The sequence below is a fragment of the Bactrocera neohumeralis genome, chromosome 5 (genome assembly GCF_024586455.1).
Source record: "Bactrocera neohumeralis isolate Rockhampton chromosome 5, APGP_CSIRO_Bneo_wtdbg2-racon-allhic-juicebox.fasta_v2, whole genome shotgun sequence".
NCBI lineage: Eukaryota > Metazoa > Arthropoda > Insecta > Diptera > Tephritidae > Bactrocera > Bactrocera neohumeralis.
The window spans coordinates 33709032-33732081 of NC_065922.1; the positions used below are offsets into that span (position 1 = coordinate 33709032).

The window sequence follows — 23050 nt, forward strand, 5'->3', positions numbered from 1 at the left end:
CTTCACGAAATTCGTCGAATGTTGTTGGCCAAGATCACGCTTTAATTTCCAAGTATAGTATATTGCTCCGATCGGATCACTATAGCGATTGGCTGTCATACAAACTAAACGATCAAATTCAAATTCTTGTATGGAAAACTTTTTATTTCAGAAGGTGTCTCCACGAAATTTTTGTAGATTGTTATTATTACTAAAATCTCCGAATAAACTGGTCAGATCGGTCCACTAAAGCATATAGCTACAATTCAAACTGCTCTTTTTAAACTTTTTATGCCATTAAAAATGCTCCTGTGTAGGCTATTATGATTCCGGTGCTGTAGAAGGTAACGTTTTTTTGTTTTGTAATCATCTTAACGTCCTTTTCTTGCATCAAACTAAACATAACTCAACAAATAAACAGAGTTATAGTTACATATCTTTTTATTGCTAACGGTATAAGCTCGATGACACATACTATTTAAATATAGTAAGTATGTATTAAAATATTAATATATTTCAAGCGATTTGTCACTGGCATTAGACAGGCATTTAGTTAAATAAACACGTTCAACGTTCAACTTATCAATTTACGCGCACGAACTTGCAAAATTAACACCACATCGATAAGTAAATTTTGGACAAGCAAGTCAAAGGTATTGGACGCGCTCAGTCGGTTTCGCAAAATAGCCGGACTAACTTGCAATCGAGCGTTTAGAAAAAAGTTAAAAAATAGCAATAGAAAAAAGTCAAAGTAATTCAGGGAAAGTGCGAAAATTAATTAAAGCAAAAAGTGCTAAAAATGAGCAGTGGAAATTAAAAAAAAAATTTATAACAATTAAAAAAAAATATTGTTTACTAAACTCAAAGCGTGTGTTTAAGGAGGAGCAGTGGAAAAATATTGTGAATTGCGTATAAAAAGATTCATAAATATTAAAAAACATATAAATGCCTAGCCGTCCACTTACGATACCACTGCCAAAATACTACAGAATGCCTTCAGTGAGATTCAGGTAGGATGACACGACTTTCTAAATACATTTGGTGCATACAGTTTTGCCGCTAAAATCTTGAACCTGAAACCGCAATGAATGGGCTGCTAATTGTCATTGTGTCAGCCGAGCCTAGCAATTTGAATAGATTACACAAGCAACAGATTTTTTAGATATTTTTGTGTGGTTTACACTCGCCAGCTTTTTTGCGATTTATTCCGCTTTTATCACAAGCAACTTTAGAAAAGTATCTACGCCAAGGAAGTGACATCACAAATGCAACAACAACAAACAAAATAACATCAACAACAAAAACAACAGCAACAAAAATAATCACAACAACAGTAGCAATCATCTCAGCGACAGTAAATGCGAATCATTTAAAGAAAGCAAATGTGTTTTCCCACTTTTAAGTGCAGTTTTTGCGGTGTAAATTAATGAAAGCAAACAACAAAACCGCAAAACAATAAAATAGAGTGTGTGGAGAATTCGTAACACAGAGATTTATTATTTAAATTTCATATGTTCGCACACCTTTCCACAATTTCACGCCGCCAAATAGTGTTGTGACGAAATTTTCACTTGAAAATACAGCAGTCGCCAAATCGACAACAAATCATGCTTCTTACATACATACGTACTTGAATGTGTTAATTGGTAAAGCTTGATAAATTTACAATATGTATGTGTCTGGCACATGTATCAAAATTTGCCAATTTATTTACGAAAATCTCACTTTGCCAATGAGTCTAGATATGACGAAAACGATTTAATGCAAATATGACAATACTTGAAATATGAGCGCAGAAATTGGACAATGAAACAACAATTCTATATATAACAAGATAAGACGTAACTTCGGTTCGGTTATAATACCCTTCACAAATAAAAAGGTTTCGCATGCTAGAAATTGATTTTTAACACAACTTAACTTGACTTGACTTTAATCGGTCAGTTTGTATAGCAGCTATATGCTATAGTGATCCGATCTGAATGTTCTATTCAGAGATTGTAGCGTTGCCTTCGTCTATAAGATATACCAAATTTCGTGAAAAAATCTTGCCAAATAAAGCAGTTTTCATACAAGGACTTAATTTTGATCGATCATTTTGTATGACAGCTATTTTCTATAGTGTTCCGATCTGAACAATATATTCGGAAATTAAAACGTCATCTTTGCCAATAACAATCGCCGAATTTCGTGAAGATATCTTGTCTAATAAAAAGGTTTCCCATACAAGAGCTTGATTTTGATAGGACTGTTTGTATGGAGCTATATGCTATAGTAGGCCGATATCGGCGCTTTCGGCAAATGAGCTGCCCCTTAAAGACACAAGGTCATGTGCAAAAATTCAGATCGATATCTCAAAAACTAAGGGACTGGTTCGCATATATACAGGGACATGGCTAAGATCTTCGACGTTTTCTTCAGGCGTTTACAAACGTTGTAGTAAACTTAATGTACCATGTTCAAGGTATAAAAACACCCATCATGTATCTACCCTTATAACTAAATCATAAGTCTCCAATAAAAAAAAGCACGTGCAAAAATCAATTGTTAATTAGCTGTTAATGACTTTCTAATTGGTTAGCTTTCGGAAGTACATTAGTGGCCGATTATATTTTTGTTACATAATTTAATATTTTGAATATATGTACATACGTGCCAAGGTTAAATGTTTCGTGAATTTTGTATTTTTTTATTATTTTCTAACTTTGTTTACTATTAAACCTATACTGTTATCACCAGTAACTTAAGTGTGCTGCTAACAAATATTTCTATTAGTGCATTGCTGCATTTTTATAATCTCGCAATATGTTGCTCAGATTATAACAAATTTGTTCTGGACAATGTTGCGTGTCAAAGCAAAAACTAATAAAATTTATAAACGATAATAAAAAACTATCCGAATGAGGAAGAGAGCTAAATTCATGATAACTCTCTGTCTGTTAGTCTAACCCATAACAGCATTATCGAAAGCTGGGGTAAAAATCTTCATGAAACTTGATACATTTATTTACCAGCGTATACTATGAGGAGATCGTAGTATATCGGCATAATATCAGCTATGGTTTCAGAACTTTTAAATATTGAATGTAGCTCCGCACTCTAATAAATTATACAGGGTCTGGTAAAAAGAAATCCATTAATGTTTCAATAAATTGAAAGTTTTACTTAGGATAGTTAGAATGATCGATTTGCACCGCTTTATTCGATACCTTGTTGCCATTTGAAGGTAATTTCATGTCACTTTAGCCTCGTCTCTATTGGCAAAAAACTGTAACTTTCTATTTTCATAAGCTAAATCATTCACCATAGCCAGGAACAGATAATAATCACATGTGATCACATCCGGACTACAAGGTGCTTTCATAAGAATGTCCCAACCACGCTTCCGGAGCTTCTAAAAAGTCACTATCGATGTGTGTGGCGACCTCATCCTGATGGAACACAAATCCTTTCCCATTGGCCAATTCTGACCGCTTTTGGACGATTGCTTCCTTCAGATGGTCCAATTGTTGGCAGTAAATCCCAAAAGGAATTTGGACATAGGAGAGCAGCTCATAATAGTAGATAATTCCTTGTATATTGCACCAAACATGCAGCAAAACTTCCCTGATCGTCAACCCCAACGTGATTACATCAGGACCGTTTTCGATTGACGTTGTACTTACTTTTCATTAAACATAATTGATCGAAATGCCTACTTGGAAATACGAACTAAGCTTCGGATTTCAAAGGATAAGAGACGAAACTAGCCCCGAAACTATCTACAACACTTTTCGTCCTTGAAGTAATTTGCCATCCATGATTAACACAAGAAAATTTCAATTAAATGATGTCGCTGATAACGTCCAAAAAACTAAGAAAATACTTAATTTTAGTTTCAGGATTATTGTGACCGAAGAGCTGTCAATCTCTGTCATAACATTTCTATAATTCAGAGAGTACTGACTATTACTGGCAACAATCTACAAGCATCGCCAAGCGCAATAAACTTCAGGTCACAGTACACACCTCAATTTAATGCTAACTATCTATCTAGATCTATACTGATAACAGTTCATGTGATGAAAAAGCACCTACAATGTGTGGATTCAAGAAATCTTTTTCCAACAAAGAAGCCACTTAACATAGATAACACATAATTGCCCTGTACCGATATAAATAATTATTACTTTATTATTGTTGCTAGCCTATGAGTTTATTTTTGCTGAAGGAAATTTCTATTTATAAATACAAAATGTTTAAATCTACTGCAAATGCATTGCTACGCATGAAAAATTATTGAAAAATCGCAAACTTTGAATTAAAAGCTCTTCGAACGCGACTTTATGATTAATACACTTAATTGCCCTCGCTAATGGCTTATGCATATTTGCAAAACACTAAAATAACGATATAATAGCGAAAAAAAAATATTATACACTGAAATTTCTGGAGAAAAAATATCCTATCATAAATCTCTTTAGATGGAAAAAGAGAAATAAGATAAGTAAACAACAAAGCTTGATAAGCACAGTAAAACCTTGAAAAAGCGACTGTGAAACAGAAACGCAAATTTTATATACAATATTAGAAAATAGGTGAATGGAGAATTAGGAATTCTTGGGGTAAACATTTTTTTATTTAACCATGAGCTAAATGCCGATAAGACGGATATGGTACTCTATACAAGCAGGTACAAGATGCCGTCATGACAATCTCCGAGACTCAACGAGGAAGAATGAACTACTAAGGATCATATCAAGTACCTGGGAGTAATTTTGGACAGCAAGTTGGTCGGTGGTGCCCTCTACGCATGTAAGAGGATGCCAGGGGCAATATGGCACCTATCGCCTGTCCTTATGCATTGGTGTTTCACAGCGGTAGTCAAGCCAATCTTGCTTTATGGTGCTTTGATGTGGTGGATCCCTGCCAACAAAATCTCATATAGTCTCTCTGCATAACGGGAGCATTAACAACAAGTCCAATGGCTGCAGTAGAAAGGTTACGCAGTGGAAGATCTCACGCTAACTTTCAAGGTCATGAAATACTGCCATATAAATACTTAACGCAGAAGTCTTTGCGGTCAGAAAAGCTACAGATATGTAGGAAACGACATAAAGAACATCAATAATGGTCGAAATGAGATAATGTTCTTAGAAGCAGTAGATTTAGTGGCTGTCGGAAAGTGGCTGTCGGAAAGTGGCTGCCGGAAAGCGGCTGCATATATACTGGACTTTCAGCGACAAAAGCGTTCCGGGATATGAAATAGATACTGAGATTGGCAAAAGTATCATCCGCTTTGCTAGCAAACCAAAAGTGACCATCCACTCAGATAGCAGAGCGGCGATACTGTCCCAGTGCGTTCAGGCCTGGTCAAAGAGTGCCTAACCTTGCTATCAATAGCACCGAGTGTCTTTGTGATAAGACTGGTATGGGTGCCTAACCACAGCAGAATCGCAGGACACCGTAAACGTGATGAACTAGCAAGAAAAGGCGAATCGGTGATCCTCTTGTGTTCTACTACTACTTCGGGGAAGCTTGGTCAGCGCTTGGCCACCATCAGTACATGCGCTGTCGCAAAAACCATTTGGTTCAAGATCTACCGCAAGAGATCTATTGATCTCTTTGTCCTCAGTAAGGGTAGCGTCTCGCTAGCTGTCGGCTTTTAACGGGTCATTCCCGTATTGGCATCCACGCAGTAAGGCTGCAGAAGTTGTATAGAAGGAAATGAGGATGAAACTACTCAACACTTCCTTCTTGACTGTCCCGCGTTTATTTATCCCACCGGTATTGACTACTAAGCGTTTTGCTAATTTTTATGGTCTAACACAGAATTTCTTATATGGCTTCACAAAGGACTACATATACCAGTCCACATCCGATCTTCGATCAGCAATCTAACCTAATCTAACTTCATACCCAAAAAAACTTGATTTTAGCATAAATAATAATATCGAAAAACTATATCACATAGCGTGGTCTCACTGCATTTCCCGCAAAATTATTAATAATAAAATTTGTAAAGGTGCTAATAATTCGCACAATTAAAGAGTAATGAGCACATAGGCAGTGCAAACTAGTTGAATTTTTTCCACTTTGATTTGTGACGCGCACTTGTCGACGCCTTCCGAGCTCAGTTTACTGAGCATCTTCAACTTTCGCAGTTGAAACAGATTTTATGGAGACGTATGAAGAGTCTAAGTAGATTTACGAATATTTACTACTACAAACTCACTTCGATGTTCACAGTTAACTCATGTAATCTGAACAACTCGAACTCAGTTTGATTTAAGCTTTCGTCGGAAGATGTCGATGAGTGATCTGTATCGGCCGCGTCAATCCTCATTGGGCGGCGCTGTGGGTAGCAGAGCATCCGCAGTTCTCGGCCCATTGGGCTTGTGGAAACCGAAACAACGCGTTCGCTATCACAATGAAATGCCAGGCGAAGTGCAAAAGTTTGTTTAAATAAGAAATAAATAATAATAAAAAACAAATTAAAATAAATATTTGAAGAAACGGTGTTTGGTGCTGTGCGTAAGCAATATAACTGTGAACTCGATTGCGTTTCGAAGTGATAATTGCTAACACGAAGTTATTGCCATTTACAAAGGGTTTTCAACCCTCAGCGCTGACAGTTATGCGCATTAATTCGAATTGGTCTATTGTATTGGTAACAAACAAATCATTACATTCTACTTCGAAAATGCATTAAAAACTACTTTGAACCACTTATTTGCAAAACAATCTGGATTATTAACTTCCTTGAATATTAAGTAGTTGGAACAATAGCGAACGGATTACGAGGTGTTGTATTTGACCGGCACCCCACTTTGAAGAATAGAATTTCTAAGCTTAGTTTTGCAAGTACATCAGAGAGGAAAAATATAGTATTTTAGTTGATATTTTTCATGACAATAAATAATTGGGGACGTAAAATCGATCGTAATCGTGTTTTTGTGGACGCAATCAAACCCTAGCCAATTTTGTTCATTTTATGTGGCTTGAGGAAAATGATTGCTCCCTTCCAAAAGGTAATAGAAACAAGAAAACCCTGAATTTCGGATTATATGCTATAGTCAATTTTCGAACAATTTATTCGAAGATCATAGCTTTGGCTTGGATAACAATCTATGCTCAAGTTCGTGACGACATCTTGCAAAATAAAAAATTTTTCTACACAACAACTTCACATTGGTCGGTCAGTTTGTATGACGGCAAAAAAATAAGAAAACGACGTGTGAAAACTTTGAGATGGATATCTCAAAAGCTTAAGGATTAGTTCGCATATATAAAGACAGACATACAGACGTGGCTAAATCAAGGTCTCCACGTCTAACATTTCCTGCTGGGTGTTACAAATTTCGTGTATAACTTAATATACCCTAGTTCAGTGTATAACAATTTATGTATATTTATATAAAAATAAGATCGAAGTACTAAGTAAGATTTTGAAATAGGAAATATTGCTACTATAACCTGGAGTAATAAGAATTTTTAATGATACGTTAGCCGTTGTTTCGTGAAATGTTCAGTAACTTCCTTTGAATATGTCTGTTTGATTTAATGAGAGTTATGGGATTGTTCTTTGAATTGAGCTGTTCAGTTAATGTCCATCTTTTTATTTCTGAAAGAATTTGCTTCAAAGATTCGCACTTAAAGGAATACGTCGTTGGTGGTTGTGCCAACTTACTGAAACAACAGTCCTTAATTTTAATCTTAATCTTCTACAAAAACGGATTTTTTATAAGTTTTATAAAACGTTGCGATACTGTATCCTAATCGTGAATAATTTTTTTTGTGTAATTCTTTAATTTTAATATAACTTTACCGATCTATAACGACAACATCGCTGGAAAGTTAATTTATACCAATTTCTTTTGGGTGGTGCGTTTGTGAGATAAGACCCTTTAGGATTTGTGCACATTTATATGTTATAATCCTTGTACTTTTTCTCACAGTAGTCGAGTCTCATAAAATGATTACAGTCTAAATTTTGAAAAACAACAATTAATAATTTTCATAATAATTTTATGTACGGTAGATATAAGGGTGATCCATTTCGAGGTTCCCTACATTAAAAAAAAACTCTGAAACTTCAGATTTAATGGGGAATGTTTATTATCATTCAAAAAAACATTCTTTGACATTAATTTTTGAAGTTTGTCTCTTTCAAATGTTGGCCGCGGCTGCGTCTCATGTGGTCCATCCGTTGAGTCAAATTTTCGATGACCTGTTCGAGTATTTCGACTGGTAATTGGTGAATGACACGCGTGATGTTTTCAACCGTCCCGAAACGTGAAATTATCGGCTCACCGAAGTATTCTCTCAATAAAGCCATTGATTGATGCGATGTGTGAGAAGCAGCGCTGTCTTTTTGAAACAAAATGTCGGCTAGATCACGAGCTTCAATTTCAGGCGTCAAATAGTCGGTTGTAACTGAGCGATAACGGTCACCATAGACGATTACAAAATTTGTAAATTTGGCTCGATAACGTCTGATATTCTTTGAAATTATCAAAAGCATATAGAGCTTTTTATACGCTTTAAGTTTAAATTATTGACGTAAAATGCGGCAAGTCGTTCCATACCTCAGTCCGAGTTGCTGCGAATGTGCCGAACCGACCCTCCACGTTTTTTGTGTATGGTCTCAGCTAAGGCTGCTATATTTTCTTCACTGCGTGCTGGACGTGATCTATTCGGTCGAATATTATACAATAATGAATTCTGGGTCTCAAGATTGGTGATAGTGTTGCGCATAGTATGCTCAGTAGCCCGATTACGTGAGTTTTTATAATAAAGTTGAACGATCTATAAACGTTGTTCAGGCGTAAGTCTTTCCATTATGAAATGCCAAAAAATACTGAACAGAAATAACATGACAGCTTGACATGATTCACGCGTGATCTGTCAAAAAAAAGCAATTGAAAAAAGTACCTCTATTTGGATCATCCGTTAGTATTTCCCATAACATCAATAATTTGTTGAGCTATGGTATTATCAAAGTGGAGTTCTTTCAAAATTTAGTCGATGATCATATTTGAGAGACAGCAGCATTGGCTCTTAGTGTGCTGATTGATATGACTATTATATTACTTATTAGTGAGTTGTCAGAAATATTTAAGGATTTTTACTATGTACTCTTCTAATTTCATATTCGTCTGATTATTTTCCTGTCATATTACCGTCAAAAATTCCTTATGTTCATAAAAAAATTGATTTTGACAGTGGGTTAAGAAGTAATTTATGCATTTTTAATAAATTAATTCGTTTTGCATTTTACTTCTTTTGTACTAATTTTAGAATTTAAGTGAGAACTTGACGTCAAGTTGCCGCTTTATTTAGGAACACCGTGTTGGCGTTAGTTCGCGCTATGTCTCTTCTATATTTCTTAAATTTAAATTAAAATCTAAGTCGTCAGACCCAAAACTGTAGATTATTAACTAAAATTATTAATTTTAAACATGTTAACTTTAGACCTGTCAATAGTCTAAACATATGAATGTTAAGAAATGTTTGTGTGAAATGCAAAACCAAATCATTCATTCATTTAAACTTAATTCACACATTCAATTGACCAAATCGTAGTATCACTAATATTGATTACTTTTTAATACGCACATGTAACTACTTCTCATTTCAGAAAACAGAATCGCATTTGTTGACTTTAGCAACTAATAAAACTTTAGCATATCTCTGTCTCTCACAACGTTTTTATGTCCGGCCCTTTGTTAAGCCAACGATCTCGATAATTATTGTAGCGCGTAAATATTAGACAAATGCAAATATTAATAGGCTTCTCAACCGCCTAGACAAATGATAAATATTTACTTAAAATTTATACTTTTGTGCTTTAAATTAGTGGTGGCTTAAAATTTATCAGCTTAAAATGAGTTCGAAATAAAAACTTCAAAGCAGATAGTAATATCATTATTAAAATATAATTAAAGTGTCAGTGCAGAATCGCAAAAATTTGGACAAAAATTGCTTAGGAGATTATAACGTTCCCAAAAAGAAAAAATGGAAAGGCTATTTGCTCGGTAATTACCGTAAAGAGAGCTGTCGATTATGAGCTTATCATATTGCTTTTAGGATCCCTTAAGGTAGTATATATTCTAAGCAAAACGTAAGTTTACACATTTTGCGTACGTTTTTATTGGAATAGTGACGATCAAAGCGTGAGTCCACTTTTTGAAAAAAAAAAATATTTTTTTAATAGCGAACAAGCCTTTATATTGGTAATAATGGTCCTCAAATGAAATTAATGCTGTTTGTATAAGCCTCCAATTTTCTCCATCTAAAATTATTACTACTTTAACAAGTATGATTGACTTTATTTACTTTTTTGTTTCAAAAGTTACAAAAATATAAATCTAGCATCATTCTTATGGAGAAGGTTCTCTATGGACATAATTTTTGGTCTAAATACCTTTTTATTTCCTTTATACTCAGTGATATTAGCTTTTCCTCGTTTTATGGGCTCTAACTGGTCGATTCCTTACCGGTGTCTATACGTTAAGCTTGAGAATCTTATCGGATATCAGTTGTAAACTGCTGGAGATAGAAATAATACGCCCAAGCGAATTTGTATTAGCTTCATACGTCAATACTTTCTTTAAGGGATTACATGGGTTTACGGGTTTCAAAATATCGAATTTTTTTGTTGTCTTATTAAATTATACAACACCACTAGAATATTGTCCTAAATTTTCAATCGAGAAATATTTTTGGCAATTTTCTCGAAACTGTGCTTTTGAAGTCGATTGGCAAGATTTTTCGAGAACTACTCAACCGATCTTCATGAAATTTTACACAGGTCTTTGAGATACAATTCTAAAGGACTTGAAAGAAGTATTTTTGGAGAAAAAAATGTCGCGAAATTTTCCTTTTTTTTTTTGTAAAAATGTCTGCGAAAAATCCAATTTTCAGTTTTTTTTTCCTTCGTTCAAGTTCTACGTAAGGGTTTTAACTAAAACACGTATTTTTTCAATTTAGATAATACTGTAAGAAGTTATCCTGCCAACGCGGGCTCATCTTTTTTCGGAGTGGTCCCCGGAAATGGCGTCCCAATCGCCAAATTTAAAATTTTTTTTCCAAAAATTTCAGAATTTTTTTGTTAATAGTGAATGTTTGTAATAAAATAAAATATTTATCTTTTTATTTGAGAGAAAAAATTGTTGTTTTACCCGAGGAAACCTATTTAACCCCTTAACATCCGTATATCTAAAATAAATATTTTCGCACTTCCGATTGATTTTATACTCCATCTTTCGGCCAATACGAAAGCAACCTTAATGGAATTCAGAAAAAATATGTTTCTAATTCTCCTGCCTGAAATGGAAGATATACTTCCTGTAATCTCCAAATACTAAATAAAAGATTTTCAAACATCCGTTTTTACTTTGTACCTTACAGTAATAATAATATTGCTTACTGGCAGAATTCACGTTAATCTTCCAGTTTCATGTGAAACAACAAATTCTTTTAAAACTCCTCAGAATTTGGCGTATCCGGAAAAGCAATAATGAAAGCCAAATTCTCATTTTCACATATACTTAATTGCGTTCAAATCTTGCAAATTATCTCTACAATGTAAACACATTAGTAGTATGTCTAAATTAACATGTACAAAGAAATAATCACATTTTGTTACTTTTCGCATGAAAGTTACTTTTTCTGTTGCACTTCTTATTTATATTTATTTTTTCTTTCAATTCATATACAAGTAATTGCTAATAATTCTATTTAACACATTCATTACTGCATTAAGCCAAAAGTGCGATTTTCAATATTACACAAATTAAATTAACTTTGCGTCAACATGTGTAGGAAGTCAAGCGAACACAAAAGTTTGCAAAAACAAATGTGCAATTATTCACAAACATATTTAAATAAGTGTAAAGTTGTAATGAGTTTAGCACAAAAAAATTTAAATTCTAGGCATTGTAGGCATTTGAGGGTATTTAAGGGTGTAAATGCCTCTGCGTATACGTAATCATTAGCTAAAACCAGCAATTGTGGAAAGACCTCGACACTAACCAACCAGCTAGCTAATCAGCCACTTATCCTGTAACTTACTATACCCATACATACATATATACATACATACACACATACATGTCTGTGCATATTTGGCTGACCGACCAGTCGACCAAATTAACATCAAGCAATTAGTTGACCGCTTAATTTGTTAACACGCTCGGCACGCTTCCTCATAATTTGTTAGCTTTTAGTCAAACCGTACCACTCCGCACCCACACGCACCCCCCGACTTACATGGAATAATATGTAGTCTATGCATCTGTATAGGTGCCTGTAAGTACATTATGTAGGTCTGCGTAAATTTGCATAGACTCACTGTCTCATTGTACAGTGGTGTGCAAGGAAATGAAGATGTTTTGTTTGAAACTAAGAAAGTCACTATTTCAGTTTAAATTGTATAAAATTGTTTCTAAATGTCAAATTAAATCAAGTCAGAACGAATTTTACCGTACAGTGTGACAAAACAGTACCCGAAAATTTTAATTAAGTCTCCCGGGTAATATTGATAATTTAAAAAAAAAAATTATTTTGCTAAGTTGGAGCACTGTCCTAAATCACTACGCCTAATAAGAGCGCGATCTGTCAACTGGTTTGTTTACAGCAAGTGCTTAAGTCGGCAAAGCTCAGTAGTGCGTTGCTGTTTTTGCAATGGATAAAAGCATCGAACAAAGAATTTGTCTAAATTTTTGTATTTCTATCCAATTTTCGTGTGCGGAATTGTTGTAAATTTTGGAAAATGCTTACGGTGATTCAGTTTTATCAAAACACAAGCCTGCGAATGGTACAAAGCTTTCAAAGACGATCTAGAGATCGTTGAAGACCTGCTTCTTTCTGAACAACCTTCACTCTCTTCAACTATTGAAAATATTTAAATAGAGAGATGGCAAGAAAGCTCGACATCTCTGCCGAGTCCATTCGAATGATTTTGGTGAATATTTTGGGTATGAAACGCGTTCTTGCTCGACTCGTCCCGATAAAACAGATTTTTTTTCAAAAAGAGTACCGTAAACAGATCTCTTCGGACATACTTGATCATGCGAATTCCGATCCCACATTCATGGAGAGCATTATAACTGCCGATGAGACATGGGTTTATGAGTTTGGCATGCAAACAATGCAACAATCATCGAAATGGAACCCGTTTTCAGTCGAGCGAAGAGATAAAAAAAACAATATTCAGCTCCTTCAGCGTTTCACACACCCACCCCAAAAAGTGCTAATGAAAAGTTTTTGGCAAAGTAAATATTCATAAATATTTTCTTTTATTTACAATTTCCGTGTACTTTTTTGCCACAATGTACGCTGCTACTCTTGTCTAATAAAAAATTTTCCATACAAGGATTGAATTTTGAACGTTTAGTTTGTATGGCAGCAGTGTTGCTATTTTATGGCTCAATACTGTATACCATTGCAAAACTATTTACAAATATATCGCGTTAGACGCGGTTTTGCATTATAGTAGGAAAACAGATGTAATTAACATGTAATTTCCTCCTAAACGGCACATTCGGCAAGCTTTAAAGTTAAAAAGAGAAATGTTTGTCTTCAATATCTAGTGATTAACCCACTTAGACCAAAAATGAGAAATTTTACGTAACTCCTGGAATATTTTCCATGAAATACTTTTTCATCAAACAAAGATGATAAAAAAAAACCTTTGAAAGCATTTTAGCTTCGGTACATACATACGTAAATCGATATTTGGTAATCTAGAAAACATCACTTTGCAAAATTCGTTAAACTAATTCAGTTAGTAGCTCAAATTAAAAACTTGCTAAGATGTTATTAATTTATTGATGCTTGTCACATTTCTGGAACAACAATACAATATTTTTTTTTTTTCAACTCGTGGTTTTTCTAGTTGATACTAAAAATTTGCATGTGTATATAGACACGTTCATTAAAACAAATCCCCAATTGATTGATGATTTGAAATATTTTTATGGACTGACAAAAGGTGAAAGCTACATGCTTTGTATCAAAACCAAACGAATATTTTGTCTAAGTCTTAATATTAATATGCGAGTATATAATATTTTATATAATCAAAGTAAGGTAATGTGAAGTTTAAGGTGGGTTCATATTCAAAGATAAGATAATTTTATAAATATGTCTCATATATAATATAATGGTGGACTTTAAATTATCAGAGATAACATCGCTTATATTATTATTACATAATCGAAATATTTAGCTATATCGACGGCCATTCTTAGGTTTTGTGGTCGTCTTTATCTTTGACCCATATTTTAGAAAGGTTGTTATGAATACAAAACCGACTATGTGAACTCCAGCCAGTTTCGAACGTTTTCTGACGTTACAATAAAAATGTGCATTTTGAAGAGTCAAACGTAGTAATTTAAATTATGAAAAGAGAGAACTCAGTTCAATACATTTGTTCAGAAAGAGGTTCCCTACTTTTTTAAATAAAAAACACAGAAACTTCAAATTTAATGGGAAATGTTTATTATCATTTGAAAGAATATTCTTTGGCAATTATTTTTTGAAGATGGTCCATCCATTAAGTCCAATTTTCGATGACTCGTTTGAGCATTTCGAGTGATAAGTAGCAAATGACACGTGTGAGGTTTTTCTCCAAGGCCTGCATGGAAGCGGCATTGTCCGCATAAACTTTAGACTTTACATATCCACACAGCAAAAAAAAAGTCTAACAGTGTGATATCACCGCCGTCTTGTTGAAACCAAACCTTCTATTTTAGGCACCAAATAATTAGTTATCATGACGCGATAACGGTCGATTTTGACGGTTTACGTTGAAAAAAGTACGTCTACTTGGATCACCCTTTATGTTCAGTTCCGAAGCTGAAATTCTTATTGACTCGTTCACTAAGTAATTTTATTTTTTTTAGTGAAATTTAAACACGATTTTTTATGGTGTAAAATATTTTATGAAGTTATATATTCTCCATTTTGATTGAACACCTTTTGCCACATTTGATGAAAGAGATTGATTCCACGATCATACATATAATTCTTGATCCTTGCAGGCAAAAAACTGGTCCAAGTGGTTTTTTAATATTCACATTTGTGGTGAAGATTCCCCCATTCAAAAAATTAAAAAAAAATTGGGTGCTACCAAACCCAGTTCGGACTATTACTGGTTTCGGTGCCAAATCTGGAGAATATGGTTGGTGTGGTAGTACCTCCTAATCAAGCTGCAAAAACTTTTAGCGAGTCAATCAAATTTTTTTTCATCAATCTTCCGAGTTGTTATTCGACAATTTGCATTGTCCAAGGATTTTTTTTATCCACATCGGTTTCAAAATTTTTCCAGGACGTGGTGCATCTTCCAGATCGTAATTGCTGGAATGAAATTTTGTAAGCCAATTTTGGCAATGGCGATCGATCATCATATCTTCTCCTTACACATCATATAATTTTTGTCTGGTTTGAACGGCATTTTTACCGCCTTGACAGTGAAACATTTGGAAAAGGCTGTTTTCGATCTTCCATTTTCGATAGAGCACCAAATAAGAAACACTCCGAAAAATTTAGAAAATTTTTTACACATAAGGCTATATGTAGTAAGGCTGTTCATATATATAATGGTAAAGCGGTTAAGTGTGGAAGTTGGATGCGATAAAATTCAATGAGATCAGATGTTGTCATCAAACGGAATTACTTAGTAAACGATCCAATATTAGAGTTAATGATAAATCCAAGATAAATTTACAAAACAGATAAAATTCCCTACTACTAGCTATTAATATATAGAAGATATGCATTTTTGAATAGAAAAAATATTCATGAGGGGAAAGGTTGGTCCCAAACGGTTCAAACTGTCGCAACTCTTGAGAACGTCTTGGAATCGCTAAACTGCGGTCTTCAGCAACACTTGCCTGAACTGCAGCAATATTTTCATTACTTGGAGCGGTTCTTTGTCTTATTGGCACTTGAACATTATGTAAAGAGAATATACGCACGAAATTTTCAACAAATCGACGAATAGCGAGCACAGGTGAAGGATCATTACGATAATAAAAAATGGATAAAATGGCAAAGGCGCACGAAAAGTTGCAATTGGAGAACGATTATTTTGATAATAAAATTGTTCATTTTGTAAACGTTGTTCTTGCGTATATGTTACCACCATGAAATTGTATACATCACTGAATACAATGCAAAAAAAAATCGCGACATACTCGTATTAAAAATGGCGGACACGACACTTAGAAATCATATCACCCATATTGGAAAACCCAGTAATATTCATTATAGATTGGCCTTGAAAAAGATTAGAAAAATTAAAATTAATTTGGAAGACGAAAACTATAAAATTTCATATACAACCCCACAACTATTACATCAATTTCCATTGCAACAACAATTCAGAGCTGTACATTTTTCTTATATTTTGGTATTTCAATATATAAATGACGCAGCAAATAGTAATATACTGATATAGATAATAAATAATTGATATTTGAATGAAAATAGATAAGAAAGATATAAAATTAAAATTTGTTTAGCATTTAAGCAAAGTCGTCTAGACGCGGCGTTTAGCATTTCCTCATACGAAATTTTAGGTGATTTATAATATTTTGCATTTTTATGTTCAATTTCATCGAAAAATTGTTATATGTATAAACCACGTGCACACATATCCTGCACATTCTTTGCTGTAAACGCTAATCTTAAAACAAATTCCGTGGTTTGTTAAGCGGAATGTCAAGGGCCTTAACAAATAGTACGAGTACTTTAACATTTTTGTTTTTATATAAAAAAAAAAACAGATATTTATATTTTCACAAATGTATATTCATATGCATGTACATATATACCTTTAGTATTGATTTTCTCCATTTACAAATAAATATGCGAATAATTTGAATTTGATGAAATCAATCACGCTTTCACTGACACATCATCAATCTTCTTATCAATTTAGGCGGTGCATAATTGACTTGCACAGAAATGGTATTTCAAGTCCAAATGGAAAATATGTAAGGATTTTTTGAACAATAATTTGCCCTTGTGGTGTATTACGACAGTTCATTGTCAGTTTAAATTTAAGTTTTAAACTCGTCGGTTGTGGGTTTACAGTGACGGTTAATATCGAAAAATAGAAAAAAAAAAAATATTTAAAATACAGTTATTTAGTCAAATACATAACCTAATAGCATATAAACGAATTTGTTAAGCACGTGTTTTAAATGTTGCCTTGCAACTCACCAATTAAATACTAACTAAAAAACCAAAAATGTATTATCTGATCAAATTTGACCCGGACTGGAAAAATTTTTCATACATTTTTAATATAAATCTTTAATATCGCCATCAAAATAGATTATTAGTCAAATTGTACACTTGTTATAAGCCTCGACTGGAATGGTCATCAATGGAGTCTTGTTTTTCCGGTTAATTTTGGAGCGCCATTCGGTTGATTGTTGGACAGTTTCGGCATCATATTGATAAACCCATGTCTAGTTAATTATAATGATGCGTTTGATGACTGTAAGCTTCTCAACTACGTTGCCAAGCCTCTCTTTTACCCAAAAAACTACCTAAAAAATCAACAAAAATCTCTTGAGTTCATCTATAAGAGATGTTGAGATCTTCCGCTATATATCTGATGCTAACACTGTAGTTTATTTAACTTTTTTGATGTTATCATCATAATATAGGTGGTTTTCGTTGACTTCACGAGCTTCACGGAATGTTTTATGCAGTCATATTATGATAAAAAAGACTCCCCGAAAAAACCAACAAGCATTTTCAACGTTGCTGTAGCATTCCTTCCATTGAAATCACAAAACTTTCAGCAAACTAATAGCTCAAAAATGTTCCGCGTTTGCGCGAGCAGTTTCATTGGACCAGTCGGAGTCAGATTTGATTAGATACAACAGCAAATTTAAGATCCGCCTGACTTTACAGCACACTATTATGCGATCTAAGTCACAATATCACACGACACGAAGCGCCGCTTACGCAGCTTAGCACAGACACGCACCACACTGTCACTAAACACACTTGCTTGCCAACACTTCTTCGTACTTAATGTGAATAAAATTCTATTTTACACGCAGCAAAAATCAAGCGGCCAACAATAGTGATTACTTTTACAAAACCGTCGACATAAAACCAATATCCTCGCTCTCTATACCAACGATCGTCGCTACACCCTCCTACAATCAGTCGACACAATCGAAACGTCTCGCGCGCACACCTTGCGATCAGTGCGGCTACCATAACGTGCCGATCATGGCACACCCCATCTCACCGTTAGTGCGTTCACAAACAAATCTGGAGCTTGTCAGCACGGGCAATGCGCGACAGGCGCTACTACCAGCCATTGAGTTTACCAGCCATGGTGGTGGCGGTGAGAAAAGCGATAAACTAGAGAAGCACTCGAATGGCATACCACCGACGAATAGCAATAGCACGAGTATACAAACTTTGCAAATATCACGACGTCCATCGTTGCTGCTGCAGGATATCTTGGCACGGCGACCATCGGCGCTGTTTCGCGGCAAGAATGGCAAGGAGGCGAATGGTCACGCGTCGAAAAGTCCTTTCGGGTACAGGTTCAAGCATATGCGGCATGCTATTGTTTTTGTTTTTTTGTTTTCGTTGTGCACATTTTTTCTTCAAATTTATTTATTGTTTTACTTCTCTCCATGTAAACAGTCGGTCACTTGCGGACACCGCCGCCACCTCTATGGTCACAATCAACGCACATGGAGATGGAGACGATCGCCACTTTGCTGCGAAGCAAATGAAGGTCAAAAATCGGCGCAAAGGCAAGTAAGTATATGGCGAAGTGTGTTCGAGATACTATCTCAAGTTTTGTGTTTTTGACTTTATCAATTGCTTTTGTGTTTGTTTCCAGTGACGCTTTGAGTGCTGCACTTTCGGCATTTTATTGTAAAATACTAGTTTTGGTGGGCGTATGTTTGCCCATTACCGAAGTGATATCAAAACAAATACCCAATTATGTATACCAGGGCTTCTATGTTTATTTGTATATGGGAAGCATACTTTTTGTTGCCTTCCTTTATGCAACGACGTTGCGGAATCGTACGCTCTTCAATGCCTTGAAAACTTTTCGTAAGTAATAATTTTTTATGTACTCTATTTAAGTAGATGGAAATCCGGATAAGAGATGAATATTCAGCAGAAATTACCATATAGAGTAAGATCACTATAGTTATTTGGAAAAATATACTAGCAATTCCCTTCCGAACAGTTTTGGAATCTCAATTTTCTAAGACCTAAAAACTAATGGCTTCTAGCTCTAATTAGTGGACTACTTCGCCTTCTGTATCTGAGAAATTAAAGTTTGAAGCTCGGAGACGAATTTATGTCAAGCCAACTGCCACGATTTGGTTCCGTTTCATAATTTGTTGGAGAAAGCAGAAGTTCTTAGAAACACGGTTGTTCTTTCTAGCTATATTGTTTGGTATACATAAATAACCTTCGACTTGAAATTCGCTTAATAAGGAAAACATATTTTTTAATCAAATCTATATATTCATACTTTGATCGGTCAACCTGAATGGCTGATGGTCCGATCTGAACATTTTCTTCGGAGATTGTGTCATTGTTTTGGACATAGCCCATGTTTCGTCAAGATATATTTGTTCGTTCTGATCTACAATATGCTATAGTGGTTCGATATCAAGCAGTTTCTTGGGAAGAATAGAACGGTTACAAAATTTCATATACATATCGCGTACACACAGATACATAGAGGTGATCCAACTAGAGACCATCTGAGACGTAGCCTCGTCCAACATTTGAACGAGACAATCTTCAAAAAATAAATGCCAATGAATGTTTTTTCAAATGGTAATAAACATTCTCCATTAAATTTGAAATTTCTGTGTTTTTCCTTAAAAAAAAAATATTGAACATCGAAGTGGATCACCCTTTATCACCAGCTATATTTCCCTAGGGCCTCCTACATATTCTTCAGGGTATACAAGTTTTATATTAACTTAAACTCATCTTTAATGGAACCTGAAAAAGAGAAAATCCATTTTTTTCCCCTAATTTCTAGAATGAATTGTCAAAGTGAAACCATTTTTGAGGACTCTGACTAACCTAACCACTTAAAGAAAGTGTTTTTATAACCATAATCAAGGAAGTTGTTGTTGTTGTTGTTTTGCTGAGTTGACAGTTCTTGGTAAAAGTCCGGGTCCGTTCCGGTTACGTAGACCCGACTAGATAGGAACGGCAGTCCTTCTTAATCTGATGACCGCATTAATTATTACCAATCTCTGTTCGCACAAGTGAGTCTTTCAGACTGGAGCACCTGACTTATTAGTAAACCGCCGGTTCAACGAAAATTTCTTCAAATATTAGCTCTTAAGCAATCGCTATGAAAATGTATAAATATGTGTGTGATAATTTTTAAAATCACCCCAGGCAATAACAACTAATAGTAATTTATTTTATACGAACAGATGAGGAAACTCAAAATATACATTTGAAACACAAGGTCACACATTTCGGCAGTTTTTATCTGCGCGTCGGCGCCATTGCTTTTGCCATCGGCACTATGGTGTATTCGGGTTTGGAATTCGGTCAGTATTTTGAATTGAACGGCAAGGCCGGTTGTGGTGATGTCTTTATTGCAATTACACCGATTTGTCGCATGCTGCTCGCCATCGTGCAAATACAGTTTATCTTCCTCAATACAACCTATTTGGATATGGCACGTCACAAAGTCATCTGTCGTTTTGGCCTAATGCACATGGTTGCCACCAATCTGTGCGAGTGGTTGTATGTGTTAGTTGAGGAGACGAAACATGAAATCTTTCACATTGGCCACCACGAAAGCGATGCAACTGAGGCGCTATTCCCAACCGAGGCTCACGGAACTACCGATTGGAGTGATGTCAATGATTCGCTAACACATACACAGCATATTACGGACAGCATGAATAATACGATCGCCACAACCATACACAATGTACTCACAAATGTGACGATAGCATCAGCGGGGAACACATCAACGCAAGTGTCGGTCGGTTGTTCACGCACCAACATTATGGGCGCATTGGTGCAGGAAGTGGCGCCATTCCTCTTCCCCTGTACCATCGAGTATTCACTCATCTGTGCCGTTATACTTTATGAGATGTGGAAGACAGTGCGCTCCATTCCGGATATCGATCGATCTAGAAAGAGTTCGATAAAACCGGCACATCAGAAACCGGCAAATCATTTCTCCGTAGATTGTTCACAGTCGCATAAGGGGCTCTTCTTCGGTATAATTATGATTGTAATGACGATTATATCGATGATCATGTACTTTGTGCTGTACACACAACCCGGCTATGAATTGGTTGCAACGCAAGAGGTCACCATTTGGGAAATAATTACGTACTTTATTTGCACAGCGGCCATAATTGCTGGTAAGGCCGCGTACAACCAATACATTTAAAGTAAAGTAAAGGATTTTCAATTTCGTAGGTCTCATATTGATACGCGATCTGAAATATGTGCAAAACTCCAGCGATGATCATCACTCAATGGAACTGGACAATCAATTGCTGATTGTGGCGCAGACTGGTGTTTATCTCTATGGCATGTTTAGCATTTTGGGCAGCTACTTCTCCAAATGGGATGCGGTGCCGGATCGTATAGAGGGTAAGTGAAAATCAACCATCAATTTCGCATTTGCGATCTTTACTTTTCTCATATTTCACTATTCTCATTCGAAAGGCATTGTTGCTGAGATCCTTGGTTTGGCAGAGACCTCACTACAGACCATGTTCATACTCCATGCAAGCCATCGTCGCTGTAAAGGCGCCAAACAGGCACGCCGCAAGCCGGGTCGCGAAATTGTTACATTTTTGCTTATAGTAAATATTGCAATTTGGTTTATCAACACTCTGATCAAAGGACGTGCAGTTTTTCGCGAAACAAATCTGGTATTCTTTGGTGTTTGGGGTTGGACTATCATCACACACATATCTATGCCACTGGCTATATTTTACCGTTTTCACTCGACAATATGCCTTTTCGAAGTGTGGAAAATCACTTACAAAGCTAAGACACATTGAAGGAAATAACTTTTTCTTTTAGCTGATTCGCAATACATTCGACAAAATTGAACCTAATAGGTTCAAGAAGCACATTTAATTGTAATTTTTTAATTAGTTATATCTATTTATGTTCATAATTATTTTTATGATTAGTCAAAGCATGCAGAATTATAGTAAATGAAGCATTTTTCCTTTGAGCCAGTATTTTTCTATAGAACAATGTATTATTATAGATATGTATGTACCCATGTATTTGACATAATTGTAGATATCATAAGTCATAAGAAAGTATACAGAGTGTTTTTTTTAATGTAGATAAACATAATTTAATATTGTACTTATAAATAAAAATATTTTTTTGACAAATTTACAAAAAAAAATTATAGTAAACATGAACTCTGCTTTTGCACTAATACTGTTTTCATGAACCATAGTGTTGAAAATAGTTTTCAATTTTTCACTACCTTTTACTACAATGTGAAAGTAAGTAAAATCAGGCAAAAAAATTTTTAAGAAATTTTAGTCAGTTTCCAAAATTTAAAACGCGTTTTCCGAAACGCTGTTCTCAGAGTCGGGCAGGAAAATACGAAATAACTATGTACGTATGTATGTATGTATGTATATCTCTCGATTTGAAAATTTCTCTTCACACACACATATCTATGCCACTGGCACACATACATACATATATGACAGGTAATGAAAGAAATAATAATAAATTTGGTGTTTTCGATTTTTTAAGCAAATCTGAAGTTAAAATTTTATCAAAATTTTTTTTTTGGAAAAACGCCATTTTGTCAAAAATCAAAATCCGTCCACCATTAGTTGTATTCATCTATAGTAGAATAAATTTCCTTGATTTTTGGATTTCAATCCAATTTCTTTCAAAGTGCTTTCCACTTAACTTCTCCTTTTAAAAATTAACTTTTTTAATGGCCATGCAAGCTATCGTTACTGTTTAAAATCTTTTTTTTTTTTTAATTTCCATTTTTACCAAAAAATCAAAACAAATTATTTTTTATTATTTTAATTATGATGCAATA

General features: G+C 34.8%; 1 protein-coding gene across 2 annotated transcripts; it reads left to right on the forward strand.

Moving 5' to 3' along the window:
- Positions 1–667: 667 nt before the first annotated feature.
- Positions 668–22403, forward strand: LOC126759523 (proton channel OtopLc). 2 transcript variants are annotated; one of them, XM_050474380.1, is made up of 7 exons: positions 6265–6413; positions 18045–18536; positions 18646–18762; positions 18848–19065; positions 20424–21374; positions 21433–21609; positions 21685–22403. In XM_050474380.1, the coding sequence occupies exons 1-7, from the start codon at positions 6265–6267 to the stop codon at positions 22023–22025; spliced, it is 2445 nt and encodes an 814-aa protein (XP_050330337.1). In that variant the 3' UTR covers positions 22026–22403. The 2 variants fall into 2 exon arrangements, with proteins under 2 accessions (XP_050330338.1, XP_050330337.1); XM_050474381.1 differs by lacking the exons at positions 6265–6413; positions 18045–18536 and adding an exon at positions 668–989.
- The last annotated feature ends 647 nt before the right edge of the window (positions 22404–23050 follow it).